Source organism: Wyeomyia smithii, chromosome 3 (assembly GCF_029784165.1).
Source record: "Wyeomyia smithii strain HCP4-BCI-WySm-NY-G18 chromosome 3, ASM2978416v1, whole genome shotgun sequence".
Taxonomy (NCBI): Eukaryota; Metazoa; Arthropoda; class Insecta; order Diptera; family Culicidae; genus Wyeomyia; species Wyeomyia smithii.
Genome location: NC_073696.1, coordinates 127,940,859 through 127,966,238, shown reverse-complemented (window position 1 = coordinate 127,966,238; position 25,380 = coordinate 127,940,859). Strand labels below are relative to the sequence as shown.

Below are 25,380 nucleotides of genomic sequence, written 5' to 3'. Positions count from 1 at the left end.
TGCAGAAGTGGTTGGAGAGAGAAGCTGGGGCGAAAGTAAATAGTGGCGAAGTAGCTACTACGTCTTGTCAGCGGTCGACCACGGGATCAGCTGGTCCGAAAACAGAATTTTCGAACGATATCAGTAAGGTACTTACGAGTCAATCAGAACAAAAAACCTCTACCCCGCTGTTAGTTCCGACTAGTGTACAAACTAATGTTAGTATCCCCTATAAGAGTGGTGTCATCTCATCAATAACAAACGGTGGTATCGCTAAGGTAGTAACTCAGTCGCAGATCCAAAATCTGAGTACCGTGCCGGTATATTCGTCAGCTGTTGCAAGCGTTACGAGCTCGTATGACGTTTTCACCACGACTAATACGAGTTGCCATAATTTCGGATCCACTCCATACAGCATGCAGTCCGCCCCGACACAGATCATTCCGAATATTCCCACACAATCAAATGTAACGGTTGCCGATTATTTGCGATCAAACGTTCCGATGTTGGCTTATAGTGTAGCCAATCGGTCCTTTTTGCCACCAGTCAGTGCCATTTCAACACACAGTCATTCGCATCCCGTCCCGCTTGTTCCATTTAGTTGTCCGAGCACTATTCCCTGGGTGGAATCAGTAAACCAACCATTATACCCGTCGACAACGATAATGACGTCCCCATACATGGGACAGTCTAGTTCTGGGCTTATTCTTAACCATACTACGCCGACGGTGCCGATAGTCTCTGCAGTCCGAACAACATCGGAAATTCAATCCGCCATCCCAGCAGTAGGATTAACGAGTGCGCAGGCGGCGGCTCGCTCAGTTATGTCGCGAGATTTGCCAAAGTTTTCCGGAAATCCCCGGGATTGGCCCATGTTCTACAGTAATTATAAAAACTCTACCAATGCTTGCGGTTATTCCAACGACGAAAATATGGCTAGATTGCAACGTTGCCTGGAAGGTCATGCGAGAGAGTCGGTGCGTAGCCGCTTGTTGATGCCGGCGTCAGTACCACATGTCATAGAGACTCTCCGTAAATTGTATGGGAGACCGGAGTTATTGATAAATTCTCTATTGAAAGACGTTCGGGATATTCCGCCTTTGAGGGGAAACGATTTAAAAGCTCTCGTTAAGTACGGACTTGCCGTACAAAATTTAATTGAACATGTCATTATTGCCGAACAACCAAACCACCTATCAAACCCAATCCTGCTTCAAGAGTTGATTGAAAAATTACCGACATCTTTACAAATGCAGTGGGGGTGTTTCAAACTTTCCCGTGGCGAGGTCAACTTGGTGACCTTTAATGAATTCATGCAGGGTTTATTCAATGTTGCAACGGATCTCACGGCAAATGATGAATCACATACCCGAGTTGATATCCCCAGAAAGGAGAAAAATCGCAATGAAAAACTTTTCGTGCATTCGGGTGAACCGGTAGAGGCTGTCACGCAGGTAGATGAAAATCAGGGGAGAAAACCTGACAAAACCTGTAGCTTCTGTGGGGATAGTAAACATTTGATATTAGCTTGTTTTGGATTTAAATCGTTGGATCTAAACGGTCGGTGGAAAGCTGTTAACCAAAAAAGGCTTTGTCGCTCCTGTTTGGTACCGCATTGGAAAGGTGCATGTCGGTCGAAGCGAGAGTGTGGGATAGACGGTTGTTGTATTCGCCATCATCCCTTGTTGCATTATTCTCGCAATGCTTTGGAAGTGCAAGCTGGGACTAGTATGGCTAACAATAGTTCCGTTGCTCACCAGAACCATCATTTCGCTGCTTCTTATACACTTTTTCGATACCTCCCGGTCACGCTGTTTGGAAACGGTACTGAAATAAAAACTTTCGCGTTTCTCGATGATGGCTCTTCCTCGACATTATTAGAAGCGGGGTTAGCCAAACAATTAGGGCTTTCGGGAAAACCTGAAACACTCTGGTTAAGCTGGACAGGGAAAATAGATCGCCACGAAAAGGAATCGGAGCGCGTACACTTGAAAGTAGGTGGATCTGGGTGGAAATCATCGTTTGCACTGGAGAACGTGAGAACGGTTCGGAATTTAGGTCTACCCAGCCAGACACTGGATTATAACAATCTTTCCAAAGTTTTTCCATACTTGAGGGGTCTTCCAATCGAAAGCTACACTAACGTGAGCCCCCAAATCATCATTGGTTTAGAGCACGCTCGCTTACTGACATCACTCAAAGTGCGCGAGGGTGACGGTTGCGGCCCGATAGCTACCAAGACTAGACTGGGTTGGTGCCTATTTGGCAGAAACTCACCGATGGACACCGTCGTCGAGCAACTTCACGTCCATGCGGAAGAGTCCATGAGCAACAGTAAGCTTCACGAATCGATGAAGCGCTTTTTTGCGATTGAGGAAGCTTCAGTTTCTAAAAAGTTAGATGCAGAAGTGGACAAACGTGCGTGACAGATTTTAGAGAGTACGACTGTACTGAAGGGAAATCAATTTGAAACGGGGCTGCTTTGGCGAACAGATAACCCATGTTTTCCAGACAGTCTTCCGATGGCAGTAAAGCGATTCCATAGCCTAGAAAAACGACTAGCGCGTGAACCAGTACTGGCTACAAAAGTTAGGGAACAAATCGCCGATTATGAACGAAAAAATTACGCACACCGAGCAACCAAAGTGGAACTGGAGACAACAGACCCTTCGCATAGTTGGTATCTACCACTAGGTGTAGTAACCACCCCAAAGAAACCTGAAAAAATACGCCTCATCTGGGATGCCGCGGCGAAAACCAGAGGAATATCTTTCAACGACATGCTTCTTAAAGGACCAGATCTTCTTACTTCGTTGCCGGCCGTTTTACTTCGTTTCAGGCAAAGGAAAATTGCCATCTTCGGTGACATATGTGAAATGTTTCACCAAATCAGGATACGCAATGAAGATAAACAGTTCCAACGGTTTCTCTGGAGAGATGACCCCAAAGATGCCGTGCAGATATGGGTGATGGACGTTGCGACGTTTGGGGCGACTTGTTCCCCATGTTCCGCCCAATATATTAAAAATTACAACGCACGGCGGTTCGAGAACATTTACCCGAGAGCGGCGTCTGCTGTAATTGACAACCACTACGTTGATGATTTTTTGGACAGCGTTGATACGGTGGACGAAGCAGTGCAACTGGTAGAAAAGGTGAAAAGTATACATGCAGCAGGTGGATTTAAAATCGGTAAATTCTTATCGAACGCTCCTGTAGTACTTTCTCGACTAGGAGAGTCTAACGCAAACCGCTCAAAACCGTTTAAGATGGATGGTCACGGAGAATCGGAACGAGTTCTTGGGATGACCTGGATTCCATCCGTTGATGCGTTTACCTTCGACACGACTAGTATGCCGGAAATTCGAGAGCTAGTGGACACCAAAGTGGTGCCTACTAAGCGTCAAGTTCTTCGTACCGTCATGAAGCTGTTTGACCCACTTGGTCTGATCGCACACTATGTCATACAGGGAAAAGTTCTGATGCAGGATGTTTGGAGATCGGGAACTAACTGGGACGAGCCGATAGCAGAACACTTGCGCGATCGGTGGTACCGTTGGATTGAGCTACTTCATCAGCTAAGCTCAGTGAGGGTTCCACGTTGCTTCTTTGGCGGTGCAGATTCGACAGCTTCAAGTGACATACAACTGCACGTGCTAGTGGATGCTAGTGAAATAGCATATGCCTGTGTAGCATACCTTAGAATTCGGATGGGAAATGAAATAAAAACTGCATTAGTAGCTGCTAAAACGAAAGTGGCTCCGCTAAAACCACTCTCAATTCCCCGTCTAGAGCTTCAAGCAGCAATGATTGGCGCACGTCTAGCACAAAATGTGTGCTCGGATTTATCTTTAAATATCCAACGCAGGTACCTGTGGTCCGACTCAGCAACTGTGCTCGCATGGCTACGCTCTGATAGCCGTCGTTATCACCAGTTTGTGGCGTTCCGGGTAGCAGAGATTCTCTCCCTTAGTTGTATGGACGAGTGGCGACATATCCCGTCGAAGCTAAATGTAGCAGATGAAGCAACAAAATGGGGTTCAGGCCCATGTTTCGATCCAAATAGTCGGTGGTTTCAAGGTTCCTATTTCCTACACGACACGGAAGAGCGCTGGCCAGAGCCGCTCAAAAACAGTACAGCGACGTCTGAAGAATTGCGAGCTGTACACCTACACAACGTCAAAATAGTGGAACAGTTGTTTGATCCAGAACGTTTCTCAAAATGGTCGCGTATGGTTCGAGCAATGGCTTACGTACACCGGGCGGTAACAGTCTTCAAGAAAGGTCAACGTATGCCAGAGATTCTACAAAGCGAGGAACTTCAGAAGGCTGAGATGACCATCCTTCGTCAAGTACAAGCACAAACATATCCAGACGAAATAGCAAACCTGCGTACTGGTAACACTGTCGAAAAAGCTAGTAGCATATACAAACTAGTTCCCTTTCTCGATGAGTATGAAGTCGTTCGGATTGGGAGTCGAACCGGAGCTGCTCCAACCATCCCGTATTCAGCTAGATTTCCAGCAATACTTCCCAGAAAACATCGTGTCACGGTTTTGCTAATAGATCATTATCATCGTGAATTTCTTCATGGGAATGACGAGACAGTTCACAATGAAATTCGGCAACGTTACTTTGTTCCTCGTCTGCGAACTACTATTCGGACTGTAGCCGGTCTGTGTCAGTACTGTAAGGTAAAAAAGGCAGCTCCAAGTTCTCCGCAAATGGCACCGCTCCCGAAAATTCGACTCACTCCGTTTATACGTCCATTCACTTACGTTGGAGTGGACTATTTTGGGCCTCTCGAGGTTAAAATCGGTCGAAACACTGTCAAACGATGGGTGTGTCTTTTCACCTGTCTAACGATTCGCGCAATCCACCTTGAAGTGTGTAGTAGTTTGTCGAGTCAGTCCTGCATAATGGCATTCCGGAGATTTATCGCTAGACGCGGAGCTCCGCTTGAAGTATATACAGATAATGGCACCAACTTCGTGGGTGCCTCTCGTCAGCTAACAGAAGAGAAGCAGGCTATAAAGCAGATCGGCACAGACTGCGCAGCAACATTCACGAACGCCGATACGATGTGGTTTCTCAATGTGCCTGCCGCCCCCCACATGGGTGGTCCATGGGAGCGGATGGTCAGATCCGTGAAAGCTGCTTTAAAGGTTATTTCTGACACTCCTCGATACCCGAGTGACGAAGTATTGGAAACCATACTGCTAGAAGCAGAGGCAGTGGTTAACACACGACCGCTCACCTATGTCCCACTAGAAGGACCGGAAGACGAAGCCCTAACACCCAACCATTTCTTACTGTACGGTTCCAAGGGAATAAAGCAGCCCGTCACCCTTCCGGCGGGTACAAGTTATACCCTACGAGACAGCTGGAAGCTTGCCCAGCATATGGTCAACGGATTCTGGCGTAGATGGGTGCGTGAATACTTGCCCATGCTAACGCGACGCACCAAGTGGTTTGACCGAGTAAAACCATTGGAGGTAGGCGACATAGTTATGGTAGTGGATGAAGCTGTAAGGAACCGTTGGGAAAAAGGACGCGTTTTGGAGACCGTCATGGGAAAAGATGGTCAAGTGCGACAAGCGAAGGTTCAAACTGCCAGGGGAGTGTTTTCGAGACCAGCAGTGAAGCTGGCAGTACTAGATATTAAAACCAATAAGGGAACATCGGCAGGTATCGAAGCGGATGCGACAGTGTTTCACGGGCCGGGGGATGTTACTGGGCCCATAGTGCCATCATAGTGGAGTGAAACACGTCGTACCTCTGATAAGAGATTGACAGCTTAGAAACTTCCGATAGTGGAGAGATAAGAAAGAGAGAAGAAGTTCAGAGTTGGAAATGAAGAGAGATATATGTAGAAAAAGATATAGTCTAGAGTTGGTAGAGTGACAACGTGCTTAACATAAAATTTATAATCTTACGAAACCAATTTACCCTCCGTATTTTTTTCTCATTGATATTTGCTAAATTCATTAAAGTGCTATTACGCAAGTAAAGTTTTAGGTAGTGCGAAGATTAGCAGGTACCGTTTATTTAGTTAAAAAATCTACTTACCGCTAACACTAAGAAAGTTAACCTGAAAAAGAAAATAATACTTACCTGTACACCTATAGATTGTCGACGTTGTAACCTTCGGTAGACCGGAACCTAGAATTGTTGGGAGAACACTGAAAATGTAAAAATAAATTAAAATACTTACCCTACCCTTAACTAAAACGAATAAATAAATTACAGCTTTGTAGCTGCTTAGTAAGCAACTGAAAAACAGTGTCTATTTCGTCTGCCGTGTTACAACAATGGACTACACAGTAAGAAAACTTTATGTCGAATCGCATGTAAAGAATTGCCTCCATCGGTTGTGATAGAAAATTCCATAACATTCCACGTAAATTTGAATGATTTTGCGTGTAATTTTCAAACAAAACCATTATTTACGTCAGAAGCAACTGAAATTCAAATAATATTGCATACAATTTTCAATTAAAATCGTGGTTTTCGTCAAAAGCAACAGAAATTCAAATGAGAAACTATTTCACGTGACGTGTGATATTCAGAATTTTTTACTGTGTAATGTTGACTAATGTTTGACATTGATGATTGCTCTAAACTGGGCTCCTTCGCATTATTGTGGAAAACATCAACAGGATCTACTTATAAAAAAGTTGGTCACTCAGTTGTTTGTTCCTTGGTGCACATTTAAATTTCGAACTCGTACTGAGACATGAAGATCATATCGAATTTACAATCGTCTATATCAAGGCACACCAACATTTTGTTTAAGGTGTAATGTATGAACGACAAAATCTTAACTCTTCAATTGACTATTTAGTTCATCCTTAAAAGGACAATTAGTTTTTTAATTCAATTTAGGATATGATGCTGATCCCATCTCTGTGCTATTCCTGACATTAAAAGCTGTTTTCGGACTAAAAATTTGACGACAGACAGATTTTGATTTGTGTGTTGCCAAAATACGGCAGTTTGTCACTGGAGGAATTGTCGCTACCGCACATAAGCAGCTTTTTACTAGAAAAGATAATATCGTTACACTTACCGCTGACGCTGCTACTACTACCGCTACTGGTACTCGCTATCGCTGCTGCCCGCTGCTACATAGTTAGCACCCATCCTTTACTAGTAAACTGATTGCTTTTTCAAGACTTTTAAATAAATTTTGTTTTATTTTTTGTTATTTTAACACTTTTCAATAACAATTTTCAATAGTAGGGTAGCGAAAGGCTTCGGCAGGTTTTCTGCAGCAATCTTAACTACTGCCGAAGCCGTTCGCTACCTACAATAGTTCAAATAATCAAATTACAATTGTCTGTATTTGGGGGCTCATGCGTGGATAATTTTCAATTGATTGCTACAAAAACGACGGGAATGCGTTGGAAACTAAGCGGCTTATAAGCATAAAAAAACACAAATTTTGTCCCCTTTTCCGTTTTTATATTTCCATTTTCACCCCTATGTAGCCGATCTTCCTGAGAAATGTAGTTCTACGTAAAAAAAAAACAAGTCTTTATTATGCTCAACTTCAGTGATGTGTCAAGATAGTTTACAGTTCCAAATTTCCGCTAGCGAAATTTGTCAGAAAACCTGGTTGGAGAACACACAGGTATTTCACCAATCTGCAGTTTACAGTTCATGCGAAGCGAATACAACCACCACCTAACTGATTGGGGAGCGGGGGTGATAGATGCAACCGAAAGATCATTCAAATCGATCGAGTTACTGCCGCGGCTTGCAGAATTACGTACATACACAACTGTTTAAATTGAACAGCATTGGTTGGCACAGCCGGCACATTATTTAGTTTTTCGGCACGAATTCTTCTACCGCCTAATTTATCTTTACAGGCGGGACAAATAAGCATTGCCTTCCCTTGTGCGAACAAATCCTTGTGGGCACGACCGTTAATTTCACAACATTGCTAGCCGATGTGACAAAAGGCATCGCAGAAACCGCGGGGCACTGGTTACAAATCATTAATAGGCAGATGACACTCGCCGAACAGCTTCTTATCCATCAATTCTAGCAGCAATCGTTTGTTCTCTGCCACAGTTTTTTCAGTTTCAACCGCATTTGATAATATTGTGTTGAGTAAATTTATGCAACTCGTCTTATGTTTTACAACACGTTCACTCGCGAAAACCTTGTTTTGCACATGAAATACGCTAGTCCACCTACGGTATTAATCACGGTTTCTAAACTTGCAATCACTGAATATACCGGCGCACAGTTTGACAGATATGTGTTACGTTTTTAGCAGTCATGAGTCGTATTTATAAAAACGCTCTGAGTAGCTCATGATATTCAGAGTCCAACCCATGGTATCATGAGTCATAACTCATGATTCTATGAGTCCATGCGACAGCGATGTGTTACGCTTATAATAGCCATGAGTCACATTTTTAAAAACGATTTTCATAGCTCATGATATTCGGGGTTGACATCATGATATCATGAGTCATAGGTCATGATTCTGTTGGAAAACAACATTCATGATTTCATGACCTGAAAGGTCATGAAAACGGGAAAATATTTCTACCCGTGATGAGATTTTCCAACGCCGACATTTTTCAAACTGTTTTCATGGACATATACTTCCGAACTGCTAAGGATTGACGGCTTTTCACGGCAACGAATAACAACACGTCAACACGCACTATAGCATCAACATGGCAATGTGACTGACTTGCGATTACTTTTCTCTTCGGTGTAGAATGTAACGGCAAGTCAGTCACACTCAATGTTTTTATCATGAAATCAATGATTCCAGTGGTTTTTTACAACGTAATTGGTGCAGGCTAATAAACAAACTACATTTTAGCATGAATATTGTCAAAATAATTCATTTTAAATAAGTGATAACCGTGCGTGAATAAAATATCTTTCGAAGCTGTTTTTTCGATTTCATATTTTTACAGATGGGACTGACTTGCGGTTACCGGCAGCGCGTTTATTCGAAAATCCGCGGAAAAAAACCTCGTAGAAATCCGCGAAAAAAGTCCTGACTGTATGGTGTCTTCGACAAAGTTGTTAATTTTAAAATGTGCCACAACTTTGCTGAACAAAGTGGTTTTTTGTATGCAAAAAAGAGGAGAACAAAATTCGATTCTCATTTCAAGGTAGATCAATCAAAAAATTTCTACACTTCTGCAAAATAAAAAATAATTTAAACTGACTATTTTACATTGCTTCTTTCTTATCACATTCTTCTTCACTTTCACCTTCACCTTCATTTGTTCATTTGTGTTTATTTTCAATTAAGTTTCAATATCTTCAGAGAGAGAGAGAGAGAGAGAGAGAGAGAGAGAGAGAGAGAGAGAGAGAGAGAGAGAGAGAGAGTTTTCTAGATGCAGTTTATGGTGTCAAAATTATAATTTAACATTTGGTCTGTAGAAAAAGCAGGCGATTTATTATGACAGAGCTCGTGTTTACACGATTGTTTTATATTGAAACATGCTTGAAAACGTTGTTTTTATCAAACCAATGTGAGCCATTTGTTTTTCTGTTGGCGTTTTGCACTTTGCAAGGTTCGAAAGGTTATGCATTCGAAAAGTTATGTTCCAAGCTATCTTTCAAAACTTGTGCCACTAGAGCCACCCAACCTTCAACCTTGTTTCACGCAAAAATAGGTTTTCTCTGCTTAATTTTTTTTTTTTTTGAGTACCTGTTACGATGAGATCACACATTATCCATAACGATCTGTTCTTAACGCTATTTCGGACCGCATCGATGTGTTTTACCTACACACAACCGTTTTTTTACAAGCTATTTTCTCAGCCGATTCGTCAGCTCGCTCGGGTGCTATGGAAAGTTGGAAAATGATGTTAAATAGTTATTATTCATAATGAAAGAATAAATATCTGGTTAGTGTAATTAGTAGTGGTACCAGAACCCCACCGAAAATATGCCCAAAATTCTGATTGGTCTTTTATGTATAGAAACAGTCAAATCTAGTAATGAACATTTTCACTTAACTTGGTGGTATTCGACAAAACTCTAATCCCCTTCCCACGAAGCTAAATCACTATTTATGATGGAACATCGATCTGTTTTCAACTGGTAGGTAAACTTCAACAGTTTTACAGTTAAAAAAATTTGGTTGCGGAGTAATGTGTTAATGTAATTTGAAAATTTTAATATGTCTTCATAACACCAATAACTATTTCTCACCCGGGCAAACGAATCCCGGAGTCATTTCTCAAAATAAGCCCCACCCTACTGCGGAGTCTTACACCGCTAGTCATTGTTGTTAGCTGTTATATAAAAAACTTTCAAATGGACATTGCATTATTTGATGGCAGCAATCTAGTCATTCATTAGCTCTAACTATCACCTCTGTGCCACGATCGGTAGATTGGATCCAGTTGGAAAAGTCGCTTGTGCTGCTTTGGCAATTGGATGACTAATGTGGGAAACTATTGATGAAGCAGTAGAAAGTGGCCGAGGCTATAAACCATTCGATCCGCGAGGGTAAATAATTGTGAACATTACCTATCACCAGTCGGGTGCGATTTAAAGATCAAATCAACGGTAAATTACCTTTACGAACAGGAGTCCTCACTCGCTGCTGCTCTAGTCTTAAAAGCAAATAGATAGAGTAGTGGGCACTACATGGAAATTAATTGCTTTTTACCATTTCAATGCTTCCCTGCATGCCTAGGTTAACGCTGACTTCGGTCTAGCCACAATCAGACGCTTCCTCATGTCCACGCTCGTGGGTGAATTAAACCAATTTGTCTTTTGGTACGTTTCGTTATATGGCAACAATGTTGCAAACCCACGGACTCCGGTAATGGCAAATGGCAACGTGAATTTCCCGCCTCCTGTGCATCGATCGTGAGCATGTTCAATCAATTTGCAATGGTTCTCTTAAAGCATTCATCGGAATCTGACGGACGAATATCTACTATCGGCACACGAGAATCTACAGAATACTATCTTACATACTTTTATTGTCTCATAGAAAAAATGTGAAAAGAAAATTTACTGAATAGGTTTCGGACTTTGTAATAAACTGAACGCCTGAGGCGCTGATATGTTTTTCATCACTAATTTATCTAACAAGTTGGAGTTCCTTTGCTTCAATCTGGTTTGAATGAAAACTATTAAAGCCAGAGGATTCAGAACAATAACTATGGCGCGAAACAGGTACATCTAAATACTAGGTCAAATAGATTGGTTATTTTCCGTAGCTACAGGTGAAAAAACGACACAACTGGTTTTGTTAAAACCAAAAGACAAAACTCTAGGTATACATATGTTCTTAGATGAGCTAGTTAGATGTTTCATTGTTTCAAAAACTGCCAAAACCTGTTTTTCCTAATTGTAGTTGTCCAAAGTATGGCTCGATGGTGCCGAACAAGAAAAAGAAGCCCAAAAACAAGTCTTTTGATTGAGTATTAATTATAGAATCTGTGCTCGCTTTTTACTGTGTTTTCCCTTTGCGCAGTGCCTTCCGCACTGGTAATCGTAGAGCAAAAGCTAACTCGCTTTCGTCACGTGTATTCAAGCACCGATTGGAGTTTTTTTTCTACCCATTTATTTCCAATTATTGCTTTATGAGATTACACGTCCCATTTCGGTTTTTGGTTCCCATCAGCGCTGGAACGATCGGCAGCTCCGGTGTTGTTTGCGTACACGCCCTTCACGAAAGAATCTTATCGATTCTTGTTCTTATATTTTAGGCTAATCGGGCATCCAGCATCCAGTTGCGGACCCAGGTTCCTTTATCTGATTCCGTGAAAACTCCGCTTCTGAACTGGTTCTGGTTGAAGGTCGTACACAATTGTGGGATGCCTCTAAACTTTGGTGTTTCAAAGGAGTGGCTATCATTTGTCAGCGTCGTGTCCGACAGGGTTAGGGAAAGACAGTGAGCAGAACTCTTATGAAATGAAAACAAAAAGAGAAACTGGATGATGTAGTGTCGCGTTTCAAAAGTTCTTGGTTATTAACGTATATACCGCATATAAATCATCTTGAACTACAGATTAAATTTCCTCACCCAGTGAGGCGAAAATTATAAATAATTACAGCATAACACGAAAGATTAGACATAAATACCATTAGACATTATTGTGTAATAACGCTTTCGACATGTTTTGCGTGGCCATGTTCATTTTTTTACGTGTTGGGTATTTTCGTTACTGCGACCAAATTTTTGATATTTTGTGACATATTCCTTCTTTTTAATCTTGCTATGTTTCAATGGTTTTGCTTTTGTTCTAGCAGCAATCGATTGGAAATTCTTAGTTTCAATGGTTTGTGCTTGTTTGTTCTTGCAGTGCTTGTGCTTGGTTTGTTCATGCAGTTATCGATTGGAAAATCTCCTATGCCTACGGCCAAATGTAGCAAATTGCAATTAGATTTATCGAACTACACTAAAGTGGCTTTTTTACGCGGGAGATACGTGCCCCGTAAACAGAAACCGTGTAAAAAAAACGCGTAAATTCCGGAATCCGCGTAAAAAAACCGCGAAAATTCCGTAATCCGCGCTAAAAAAACCGCGCCAATTCCGCAATCCGAGTGAAGAATTTCCGGAAACCGCGTAAGAAAAAAAATACCGCGTAAACTGCGGAATCCGCGTAAATTCCGGAATCCGCGTGAATTCCGGAATCCGCGTAAAAAAACGCGTAAATTCCGGAATCCGCGTAAAAATACGCGTGAATTCCGGAATCAGCGTAAAAATAGCCGCGTGAAAAAACCCGCGTAGAAAAAAACCGCGTAAAAAGCGAGTGTACTATTGAAAATTATCAAACCTTTTTAAAACACAAAAATCGACCTCGGATTGGTTGCTTATTGCTTACGGTCGACAGAATTATAGACCTAGTAAATCGGGAATCGTGTCATTCTGTAAAAATCAGAACAAAGCATTCATCATAGGTTGCGACGCAAATGCACATCATACAGTATGGAGCAGCAACGATATAAACAAAAGAGGTGAGTGCCTACTAGAATACATAACTAAAAATAATATAGATACTTGTAATAAAGGGACTGACTTCACTTTCATGAACTCCATAAGACAAGAAGTCTTAGATTTAACACTCTGCAGTAACACCCTTTCGGAAAGAATACATAATTGGCATGTCTCCAATGAAGTATCCTTATCCGATCACAGACATATTTTATTCGAACACAAAACAAATGACATTATCAAAGAAACTTTTAGAGACCCCAGAAAAACGAACTGGGGGCTATACTATTCTTATCTATTAGCGGGAGGCAACTTCCCAAATGATATTATAACCACAAACAGAGAACTTGAAAATGTCTCTGTTCGAGTAACAAATAGAATCATCCAAGCGTATAACAACAGTTGCTCGATCAGGATTCGATCAACAAACAGGGATGTTCCATGGTGGAACACCAGACTAGACAATCTAAGGAAGCAGGCACGAAAAGAGTTTAATCGCGCAAAGCGCACCTCACAGTGGGATGCATATAGAACAGCTCTTACTACGTACAACAAAGAAATAAGGAAATCTAAACGTAAAAACTGGAGGCACACATGCGAAAATATCGAGAGTACTCCAGTGGTTGCTAGGTTACAAAAAGTTCTTTCACAAGATCATTCTAATGGCTTAGGCACTTTGAAATATAACAGCGGAGCTTTCACTTCCACCGCCACAGAAACTTTGAACCTAATGATGGAGGTACACTTCCCAGGATCCTCACCAGTCGTGAGCGAAAGTGCGACTTCGTTGGAATCATACACTGGATCAGAAACGACCAGCATAATTAATTCCAATGAACCCAATGAAATTGTAGGTGCAGCTGGGCAAAATATGACCAGAGAGCATTCGCAAGATCTAGCAAGTCGTATTTTTACTCACGCGAGAGTTGAATGGGCAATAAATTCGTTTGCACCATATAAATCACCAGGTTCTGACGAAATCCGTCCTATCATGATTCAAGAGGGCAAAGGAAGCTTAACCTCTTGCTTAATTGAGATGTTCAAAGGAAGCTTAAGGTTAAAATATATTCCAAAAAGCTGGCGCCAAGTTCGTGTTGTCTTTATTCCGAAAGCTAATAAAAAGGACAAAACGAGTCCAAAATCGTTTAGACCAATTAGCCTTTCGTCATTCATGTTGAAATTGATGGAAAAACTCATCGATGACTATATAAAGTCAGAATATCTGAAGCCAAAACCTTTGAATATATATCAATTTGCTTATCAGCATAACAAATCCACAGTAACAGCACTTCATGCACTAGTAACAAAAATTGAAAAAACATTCGAAGCCAAAGAAATTATGCTAGCAGCATTTCTAGACATCGAAGGCGCTTTTGATAATGCATCCTATCATTCAATATAAGGTGTTATGATATAACGTAACTTCGACAAAACTATCGTTGACTGGATATTTGAAATGTTCCAAAACAAGAGAAATAACTTGCAATCATGGAGGCTCAACAGTCACAGTAAGGACTGCAAAAGGATGCCCACAGGGAGGGGTTCACTCACCCTTGTTGTGGTCATTAGTGGTTGATGAACTGTTGACACAACTAGAATCACAGGGTTACGAAGTAATTGGTTTTGCGGACGATATAGTAGTTATAGTTCGTGGAAAATATGAGCATGTAATCAGAGATAGACTCCAAGATGCTCTAAATTTAACTACAATGTGGTGCAAAAAAGAGGGACTTACGATACATCCAAAGAAAACTAACGTTATTCTATTTACACGCAGGAAAAAAAAATCAAAATTCCTGACTTATGTCTCAATGGAACGAAATTAGAACTTTCTCAAGAAGTCAACTACTTAGGAGTAACTCTAGACAGCAAATTTAACTGGAGCTTACATATGGAAAAAATAATAAATAAGGCTACAAGTGCCTAATGGATCAGTAAAAAAACCTTTGGTAATAAATGGGGATTGAAGCCAAAGATGATCTATTGGATCTATACAGCTATCGTTAGACCCAGAATAACATATGCGTCCTTAGTATGGTGGCCAAAAACAAATGTCAGGTATGCTCAAAAGAAGCTGGAAAAGTTGCAAAGACTTGTCACAATTTCCATCACTGGAGCAATTCGAAGTACTCCTTCAAAGGCACTAGATGCTATGTTAAGCTTACTTCCATTGCATCTATTTGTACAATTAGAAGCAGAAAAAAGCGCACTAAGGCTACAAAGAACAAAAAAGTTCCTTGAAGGAGACCTTAGGGGACACCTCAGTATACTTGAAAATTTCAAAATCAGTGCAATGTTATCTCAGGAAGACTGAATGGATAGGCAGTACAACTTTGAACGACTATTCCAAGTGACTGAGCCAAGTCGCACTGAATGGGAATCAGGTGGGCCTAGCATTCAACCAGGCTCAATAGTGTTCTACACGGATGGCTCCAGGTTAAACAATAGGGTTGGCGCTGGGGTGGCAGGCCCTGGAGTCAATCTATCAATACCTATGGGAGAGTGGCCAACAGTATTTCAAGCAGAAATACAGGCAATAATTGAATGCGCTACAATTTGCTTACGACGTAACTATAGACATACAAATATATGCATTTTTTCGGATAGTCAAGCTGCACTAAAAGCACTGAAATCCGTTTCCTGTTCTTCGAAATTAGTATGGTATTGTATTCAATTGCTACAGCAGGTGGCTAGAAATAGTAAAGTAAACTTATTCTGGGTACCTGGGCATTGCGGCATTGAAGGGAATGAAAAAGCTGATCTGTTGGCGAGAAATGGATCAATGCAGTTGTTCATAGGGCCAGAACCGTTTTGTGGGATCTCAGAATGTGCCCTCGAAATGGAACTTAAGAAGTGGGAACAATCAATGATAGAAAACATTTGGAAAAACAATAATTCAGCTCGACAATCGAAAAAATTTATTGCACCCCAAAAAACAGTAACCCAGCGATTGCTCAGTATCTCAAAAAAAGACTTATGTACCTTCCGTGGCCTTGTAACGGGACACTGCCCAAGTAAATATCACTTTAAACAGATAGGTAAATTGCAAAATGATGCCTGTCGCTTTTGTAACCTAGATAAAGAAACCTCGGAACATTTATTATGTGACTGTGAAGCACTCTCTCAAAAGAGGAAGCAATTCTTTGATAAACACTTAATACAACCATTAGATATCTGGATGACTTCTCCCAATAAGGCAGTGAACTTTATTCGTTCAATAATACCTTATTGGGACGATGCCTATATTCAGCAAGTGGAAACCATTCAACCTAATAGTGGTACGACACCCTGATAAGGCTTACATCAATTAGGGGCCCGCCACAAAAGATCAAATCTCTGGTCGCAGTGGAAAATGTAAATCGGGAATGTACTATTTAGCCTTTATACAAGCCTGCTTCAGCCTAAACTAGTCATTGGAGACGATTGAATCGCAGGATTTAAAGTCTCTGCTAACAAGTAAATAGTAGTAGTAAACTAGTCATTTTGGCTCTAGATAACGCCTCCGACAGTCCTTACCTAGTAGCAGCAGTAGTGGCAGCGGGTATCTGCAGCAGTGGTAGCGGATATCAGCAGCACTGACACCAGATGTAAACAGCGAAAGTGGTAGGGCCAGCTGGTGCAGCGACGCTCCCTCTAATAAAAAGCTACCTTTGTGCGGTAGCGGGCAGCATCAGTAGTAGATACATCGGCCTCACTTTGACAACACACTGACGTTTTGGCATTCAAAATATATAATAGCCGTCAAATTTTCAGTGTAAAAACAGCTTGCCACTATGTTATCAAAAGAGTGGCGTTTTCTCACTGTCGGGGATAGCACAGAGATGCGATCAGTATCATATCCGATATTAAATTACACAACAAATTGTCCTTTTGATAAATTAGATACCTCATTGAAGAGTTCATATTTTCCCGTAATTCATTACACTTCATTCTAAATGTTAGAACTGTTTTGTTTTGACTATAAATTGTCTTTTCCATTTAGCAAAATGCAACACCCAAGCAACTGAATACTATTAAAAACGGTTTCGGTTGATCTGATTGGTCTTTTAATGAATGCTTTTCCTAGCACGGTCGACAGAATTATAGACCTAGTAAATCGAAGTAGTAAATTTGGCCTATATAAGACCCTGCTTCTGCCTAAACTAGTCATATTAGTTTTGGAGAGCGATTGGGAAAGTCTTTACTTAGTGGCAGCAGCAGTGATAGCAGGTAGCAGCAGCGATAGTGGCAAAGCAAGCTGATGCAGCAGCACTTTCTCTAGTAGAAGGCTGTCGGTAGCAGGCAGCATTAGCAGGTACATCAGCCGGCATTTCTGCCAATACAAAGTTGCCTTATTTAGACAACATACAAATATTCTAGGATGCTGGTAATCAAAATATTTGGGCCGTCGAATTTTTAGTGTGAAAACAGCTGTTTGATAATTTCCGAAATTGGTCCAGCCAACGATATCACCGTTGGTGAACGAATGAATAAGGTTTCTGGAACCTTGGAGGTTTTCTTTTCGTATTACGATTAGCTTGATTGTTAGGAATAAACTGATGTAATGAGAGTTGGTTTTGTTTACTTCTAATGTATGTGTGTGAGTATGCGTTCATCTGGTTCCCTAATTTCTATTGCGTTTAAGATGATTGTGGATTTAAAGTAAGTATCAATGTATATAATTGCAGGTACGTAAAAATTTGTTTCGTCTCAAGTGGTGTTTGGAGAGTGAATATTGCGTAAGTTAAACAAGGTGACTAAAATTTCAATCATGCTCTAGCCATAGCATAAGATTCGCAACAACATCCGACCCTGCTGGTAGAATAGATGCGATCAGCATTATGTCCACACCATCATGACGAAGAATCTGGGATACAGGCCGTACAAGAAACGCAAGTTTACACAAGGAGACTACAACGAAGTCAGAACCAAACTGATGCTTTCGCGGCACGCAGGTCAGGAGTTTGTGTTTTACTGATAAGACATTGAAACATTCTTTGACCAAATTATTGGCTGTATATGCCGACGTTGGCCAGACCACCCCCCCCCCCCCCCGGCTTACATAAACATTCCACGGTTTCAGAGGGCCACGTCGGTGATGGTTTGGGGGACCGTATCCGGACGTGGGAGGCTCCCACTGATGTTTATCGAAAATTACGTAAAAATCAACGCCGCGTACTATAAGAAAGAGGTTCTGGAGAAGGTTGTCACCCCGGTACTTAAGGACTTCTACGGGAAGGATCATTACGTACGGTGCACTGGCCCACAAGGCCATTTGTCGGAAGAATTGACTGATTTCCTCGAATACTTTGTGGCATCTCAACTCCCCAGATCCTAATCTCCTGAAATTTTATGAAGCAAACATAAAGTGAGCACTAAGGACCAATTTAATAAGATCACCAAGATCTGGGACAAGATGGACCAGGTGTGTGCCGCGAGCGATTCTTTTGAGAAACGTCCCGAGCTTGTCATACAGTACAAAGGGGGAGAGAGTGCTCCTAGCTAATACATCGTAAAGGTTTTCAATAATCATTGCCGCAATCCAAATTGACTCACAAAAGAATATTATGCATTTTAAGTTTTGAACGTATTTTGGTTAGCATAGCGGTAGTATTACAGGCATGGCCAGATTTGGGTGTTGAGGGACCCGTGAGAAATAATTTTGGGGGGCTCTCTTTCCTTACAACATAGAAGTAAGAATATTGAACGCCAGTGAAACTACAAAGGAGGCTTAAATAATTACCGATGGACTAGCGGGTGACGGGTTAACAAAAGGTATTCACTTCATCTTCCAATCTGGCTCACTGATGCAACTAGATTTCCATGACCAAGTGCTCCTCGAGTCGAGTACCCGGGGCATTTGCACCCATTGCCCTTCCTAAATCCGGGCATGATAACAGGTTTACCAACACAACACAAAGTTTTTTTTTTTTCATAATAACTTTGTTATTGTTATTTATTGTTAAAAAACAGTTCTGAAGGTGTGAAGTCTTTGATAAAAACGTTTGTTTTGTATGCCTCAATGCTTCTTTAGAACAACATTTTCTTGTAAAATGCAACAACAAAAATTAAGTACTAAACACTAAATTTTAGTAACATTCATGTAAAATACTCTGTAAATCTGTACCCAATTAAGATAAGAATTCCGCTTTTTCAGCAAAGTTTTATGTTTTTACATGTTCTAAAACTTCGCCAAAGAAACTGTTCTATATATAAAAACCTGTAACTGTAACATATGCTCGTCGTATTCTAATATGGGTGGGTTGGGACAAAAGGAGCCCACAGCAGTGAGTAGTACTTGAGCTTAACTTGAAGGAAAAGTATTGACATCATGACTTGCATCTTTTCATCCTATACGTTTTCGAAGTTATCGGAAAAATAAGCTAAAATTTGCTATAACTTTGTAAGAAAAAGTCCTGGAGATATGCGTTTTCGAACAACGCCTCTCGAACAACGTTTTATATAATATACTTAATAATTTTGCACTCAATGGAGATAGAAATTTTGTTTGTTCAGCAAAGTTTCATATTCTTGGATCTTGTACAACTTTGGCAAATAAACCAATTCTCTATCTCTTAATGTAAAACAGTCAGTTTTTTAAATTTTAATATAGTAAATATTTCATAACGTTTGATAATTTGAGATTTTGTGGGCCATTCATACAAATAATTGTATCGAAGACATCATTAATCTAGGATGACGGTGAAAGGCTCTATGAAATTGAGTCCCACATTTTGCCGTTTTGGACCACTACTGTGCACCGGTTGTGCCTGACATTTAAGCTTTGAACTAAGCCTGACATCGAAGCTTTGAATCCTAAAACTGTTGAACACGGCTAGAGAACTATTTGTATCATTTGTGCTCGTAGTAAACGAGTAATACAAGTTTAAGATAATTCTTCGAAGCAACAGCTAATTTCTCTCCGCGGTCTCTTACTATCAAAAGAATTCTCAAAGTGAACAATATATATTGCCCAAATGTTTGTCTATTTTGAAGTGACAGAGAAGCTGTTGTTTTGAAACTTTTACAGATACATGAATATGGTAATTATTTATATCATGAAAAAAAAAACAAGAGTTAATGGTCCATTTGAATATTGATGTAATATTTGCAGTCGCCATGTCAATCTCAAAACATCCTTTTCGGTCGACATAACTGCTCTATCTCGCGAATCGCCATTTCTCGCCCCAGGATTGACCACTGCCGCAGTCGGTGTAAAAATTGACACATAACTAAACGATCGCTTAGCCCGTAACGGGACTCGCCTGCAGCCTGAACTAAGCTAAGAGTATTGGAACCGGTCGTCCTGCGCAACTTTTGCGACTCAAATTGAAAGACTCGATCAAGCTCTACGACTGGAACCGATTGGCTTCGGCTGTCGGTTGTTAGGCATCGAAGCGCTTGCTCTGAGTCTTACCGCGTGGTTCGCGCTTGATTGGAAATTCAAATTTCTTTCTAATTTATGATTTTACCACTCCACGAGTTTATTATGGACACGTTCACGTTCTCTTTCACCGACCGGTTGTTACCCAGTGGTAAGTATGGTGGCGGTGTTCGTGCCTTCATGGCTGGCAGGTTTGTTATCCGGGCACGAATAGCGCGATAATTTTGGCTCGCAATGCGATCGACCAACCAACGCCGCCCGGTGAAATAATAACAACAACCAATCTGAAACTATTTCGAAAGAAAACGTGTGTGTGAATGTAGAGATAGAGAAACTACCCTTGAAGTTCAACCGATCCGTGTCGCTCGGCTTAGGTTTCCTAAATCCTACACGTCGCACGCAAATTAAAACAGTTTGCTTCATATTTTTGCCTTCCGTGCCTTTCGAACAATCGGTTTCACCTCCAACCGTCATCAGTCAGGCAGTTCAGACTTGGGCCGCCCAACGACGCTCAGCGATTGATGCAAACTGAGTACGAACCTACGTGTCTCTACACGAATGCAAATCCAACCGGCGATCAATGGTAGGATAGTTTTGCTTGTCCGTTCCGATCGGATGCATTTGTTCTGCTCCAATAAAATCCAATCGACAAACCATGCGACGGAATTTGTCACACACTGCAGCTACTGTGCAATAATGTCGTTCAGCTTTCTCGTCGTGCGTCGTTGCGGTTGGGAACTAATTTAATGCGCTGTTTCTAAGTTTGTTTGGTACTTAGAAATGGAAAGTAAAATAAGCGTATAAAAGTTGAGCGATAGTTGGAATTAAAGCCTCTTGATGAACAATTGAAAATATATGGAAAAAGTGAGTATTGAATGACGAGCCTTAGGAAAAATTGTGCACAGTCAGCTCCAGAATCTATCAGCGTCAACTCGAAAGCAGGATTTTTTTTACAAGGTCTGATTTTACAAGGCATAAGCCCGCGGCAAGGTTCCTAGCATATTGATATTCGTTTTTGCGGTTAAATTTGTCAAAAGTTGCATGATCTGTTAAGAGATTTGCTCATGTGGCAAGAGAGCCAGGGTTTTTGTGGCGAAAAAGACCATAAATTCACATAAATTCAGATGTTTACAAGAAGGAGGGCCTAGAGAAACCATCATGGTCCAGTTACGTTTTGGCCAGATCTAGCCGGTTGGACGTGCTGTATCTAGTACTATAAAAAAAAATTTCACACGAGTATTGTTGACTGGATTCCTACCATGCTTGCAAAATGAGAAAACGCTTCTGATTTGAAAGTCCTTACCATGATAGACTAGCAACGAAAAGATATCCGCAAGTAGGTGCTTTTTCACCACTTCTGTGGTGTTTGGTGGTAGGTTGACAATCTTCTCAGAAGCTTACAAGCAAAAGGTTTCGAGGTTGTGGAGCTTGCGGTTGACATAGTCATATTGGCAAGAGTGTATGTACGTGAAGAATACAAGAGGCTTCAAAGTATACCCAGTCCTGGTGTATAAGGGAGGTTCTCAGCATTAATCCATCAAAAACTGTAATCGTACCTGGAAAGAGAAAACTCACCCTAAACACTCTCAAGTTTGGAGGAGTAGAAATTCCATTTAGTGAACAGGTTAAATACTCAGGAATTAAGAGTTACTTTTGATGCCAAGCTGAACTGGAATGCACATCTTGACTATGCAATCAACATCTGCCATTGCAGTGCACTAATACAGCGCAGAATAAGAGCATTTGGAAAAAACACTTTGGAGCCTTTTGAGGTCTGGTCTTAAAATCCTAATCAGGTAATACATTTTATACGAAATTCAGTGCCAATTTGGGAGAAAGGGTGCAAAATGATAACGACGATCACTAAAGGAGAGGTATACCACAAAAGATCAAAATAATGGTCGCAGTGGTCCAAATCTTACAAAAAAAAAAAAATACTAAAAGGTATACAGCCCTAGTGGTTGTATGAAATGGTGACGTAGGACAGATAAATATATTAATTTTACCTTTTGTTTAACATATGTCACTACGCCTGTGATACACCAGGGCTCCACTTGCTATCATGTTATGAACAAGAATGATGTTGAATTTTCTGCACGCAGTCATTTGTATCGAGTTGAGCGTATATCGTTGCAATAAAGGCGGGGTGACGCAAATTCGAGAAAGAAAAACGAAACAAAACATTTTCGATACTACTGAATGATTATCATTAGCACCAAAAGAAAATTTGTGCTTTTCTGATGCGAAAAATTCCCTGGGTCTAGATTAACTAATCTGCGTGATAAACATTGGACCGATAACGGTGTTCGACTGGGTACAGAGGAACAATAGAACCGAAAAATCATGCCTTGGTCTCTGGTACCGTGAACTTATTTGGATGATGAATAGTGATCTCGCAAGAATTTTGAAATGGTCTCAACGAAACCAGCTGTTCGTTAACCAATCGAAGAGCAAAGCAATGTTCCTGAAGTGACATCGTAGAAATGCTACTCCAACCAATCTACTATCCCCTGTTATAATAGATGGACAAGTTATTGAGTGGACGGAGGATGTGAAAAATCTTGGATAAATGGGGTAGCCTGATAAACCAGCAATGTGGACAAATCTACGCTAGTCTACCATCACTCTACGGGCACTACGGCACTCCGCTGCCACCATAGCCACACACTTCATGTTCGGCGAATTACTTCACATTAGATCAAGTGCAGGCTTCATGGATAGGCTACGAATCGCACTAAATTCCTGTGTGCGCTTCGTTCACGGGTTTTATCCCGTAATGTAACGCACACGTAAACCAGTTTCAAAAACTAAATCTTGATTGGATGTCCGCTGGAGAATTTCTTCAGGTACCGCTCATGTGTATTCATGCGCAAACTGATCAGAAAGCAATCCCCATCACTACTGTTTGATATCCTTTTATCACTTTTGGGGCGTCAACATTAAAAGGCAGACGAGCTTGCAAAACAAGGATCTAACTCACAGTTTATTAATTCGCACTTAGCTTTCTAGAAATCGTAATCGTCAAGTTGAATTAAAAAGCACATCGAATGTCGATTGTTAGTCTTAATTTCGAAACTACTTATATTGTGGAGCATATCCGATTTTCACAGAATACAGAAACCGGAAGTCGCCATCTTGAATTTTAACATATCGGACACCGATTATCGGATTCTAAGCATCGGCCTGACTGAGGAAACGAACGTTTTCCGCAGGTTTATACACCTTCCATTGCCAACTTGGATTTTTAAATAGTGTCAAAAATTATATTCCGGTCTCTGTATATTAGCTTTCTGCCTCCAGACATGACCATCACCTTGGAAAATGAAATAGCTAGAAAAAATCGAATTTTATCGGTATACTAGCTGACCATGCAAATTTCGTCCCGACCATTTCTGTGTTTAATTAAAAAAATTTAAAAATTCCAAATTCATTGATTCCTTGCGTTTTGGTTATAGTCTGCAAATGCACGACGAATCGGCCTAGGATATGATCAAAGTCGGAAGACAAATCGTTTGAAATAATTGGTTTCATCGGAATGACAACATCCTCGACTTTTGGCTTCTGTACATTACCTCTATTCTGAAAATATCCATATTGGGTGGTATTCGGTCATTTTCAGCTGTTTTTTGGCATCAATATGATTCTGGAAATACCCAAATTGGGTGGTATTCAGTTATCTTGGTTGTTTTCCAGAAACTGAAAGCGATCATCTTTGAATTCGAAATGATTTCCAGGGTCAATGCTTCAGCTCCGTTACGTAAATATCCATATTGAGTAGTATTCGGTCATTTTCGGCTATTTTCCAGAAGTTGCCATCTTACAATTCAAAATGGTGTCTGAGGTCGATTTTTAGCTCCTCGCATTATTGTGGTTCCGGAGATACTCATATTGGGTGGTATTTGGTCACTTTAGGCTGTTTTCCAGAAACCGAAAGTCGTCATCTTGGACTTCAAAATGGCATGTGGAATCAATTTCTGACTTCTGGGTGTCTTTCTGGTTCCGGAAACATTCATATTCAATGGTATTTGGTCACTTTTGGCTGTTTGCCAGACACCGGAAGTCGCCTTCATTGAATTCAAAATGGTGTCTGTGATCGATTTTTATGCATCATTCTGGTTCCGGAGATACTCATATTGGATGAAAATTGGCAATTTTTCGCTGTTTTCCAGAAACCGAAAGTTGCCAACATGCAATTCAAAATGATGTCTGAGGACGATTTGTGGCTTCAGTGCGTCATTACGATTCCGAAAATATCCATATGGTATTTGGTCACTTTCCGCTGTTTTTCAGAAACCGGCAGTCGCCATCTTTGAAAGCAAAATGGCATTTGGAGACAATTTCTGGCATCTAAGCGCCATTCTGGTTACGGAAACACCAATATTAGAAACCGGAAGTTTCCATCTTAAATTTAAAAATGGCGTCTGTAGTCGAGTTTTGGTACTTGTGCATCAACCCGACCATTTTAGGCTGTTTTCCGGAAAACCTGGTTGAAATATCTGTTTTATTTGTATGGGAGACCTCCCTCCCTTTCCAGAGTACGGAGGAGTGTCAAACCACCACAGAAATTTTTTGGTTCCATTTACTTGATTAGTTCTTGAGTTGTGAATAAAATTTAATTTCTTTTGTATGAGTCCTCTTCTCCAGAAGAGGGAGGGGTGTCGAAACACCATGAAAATTTTTCTTGCTATCAAAAACCTCAACATATCAAATTCGTTTTCATTTACTTAATTATTTCTCGAGATGTGCAGATATTTGTGTTTCATTTGTAGGAAACCTCTCCCTTCCAGAAGAAGGAGGGGTGTTAAACTATTTTGGACATATTTGTCAACTCTAAAAACATTCATTTGCCAAATTTGGTTCCATTTACTTGGTTAGTTCTCGTGATGTGCAGAAGTTTGTGTTTCATTTGTATGGAACCATTTGTACGTTCAAGAGATATGCTGGAACATGCATACGAAACTTGCCTTTTATGTAAATTGATTGCTGAATTACATAACATAGTTACATAGTAATAACATAACATAGTTATTCGAAAAAGATTTTAAATTGTCCTTTTCACAGTAAAAAAATCTGAATATTACACGTTACGTACATTATT

General features: G+C 40.7%; 2 protein-coding genes across 6 annotated transcripts in view; one reads left to right on the top strand and one right to left on the bottom strand.

The window, feature by feature from the left end:
* The window catches only part of LOC129731486 (protein outspread), a 272,875-nt gene that overhangs the window by 223,103 nt on the left and 24,392 nt on the right, over nucleotides 1-25,380 (bottom strand). The window lies entirely within an intron of this gene.
* Nucleotides 5,009-6,153, top strand: LOC129731489 (uncharacterized). The gene is made up of 2 exons (XM_055691550.1): nucleotides 5,009-6,016; nucleotides 6,108-6,153. Exon 1 carries the CDS (start codon nucleotides 5,061-5,063, stop codon nucleotides 5,733-5,735), a length of 675 nt encoding a protein of 224 aa, XP_055547525.1. The 5' UTR covers nucleotides 5,009-5,060; the 3' UTR covers nucleotides 5,736-6,016; nucleotides 6,108-6,153.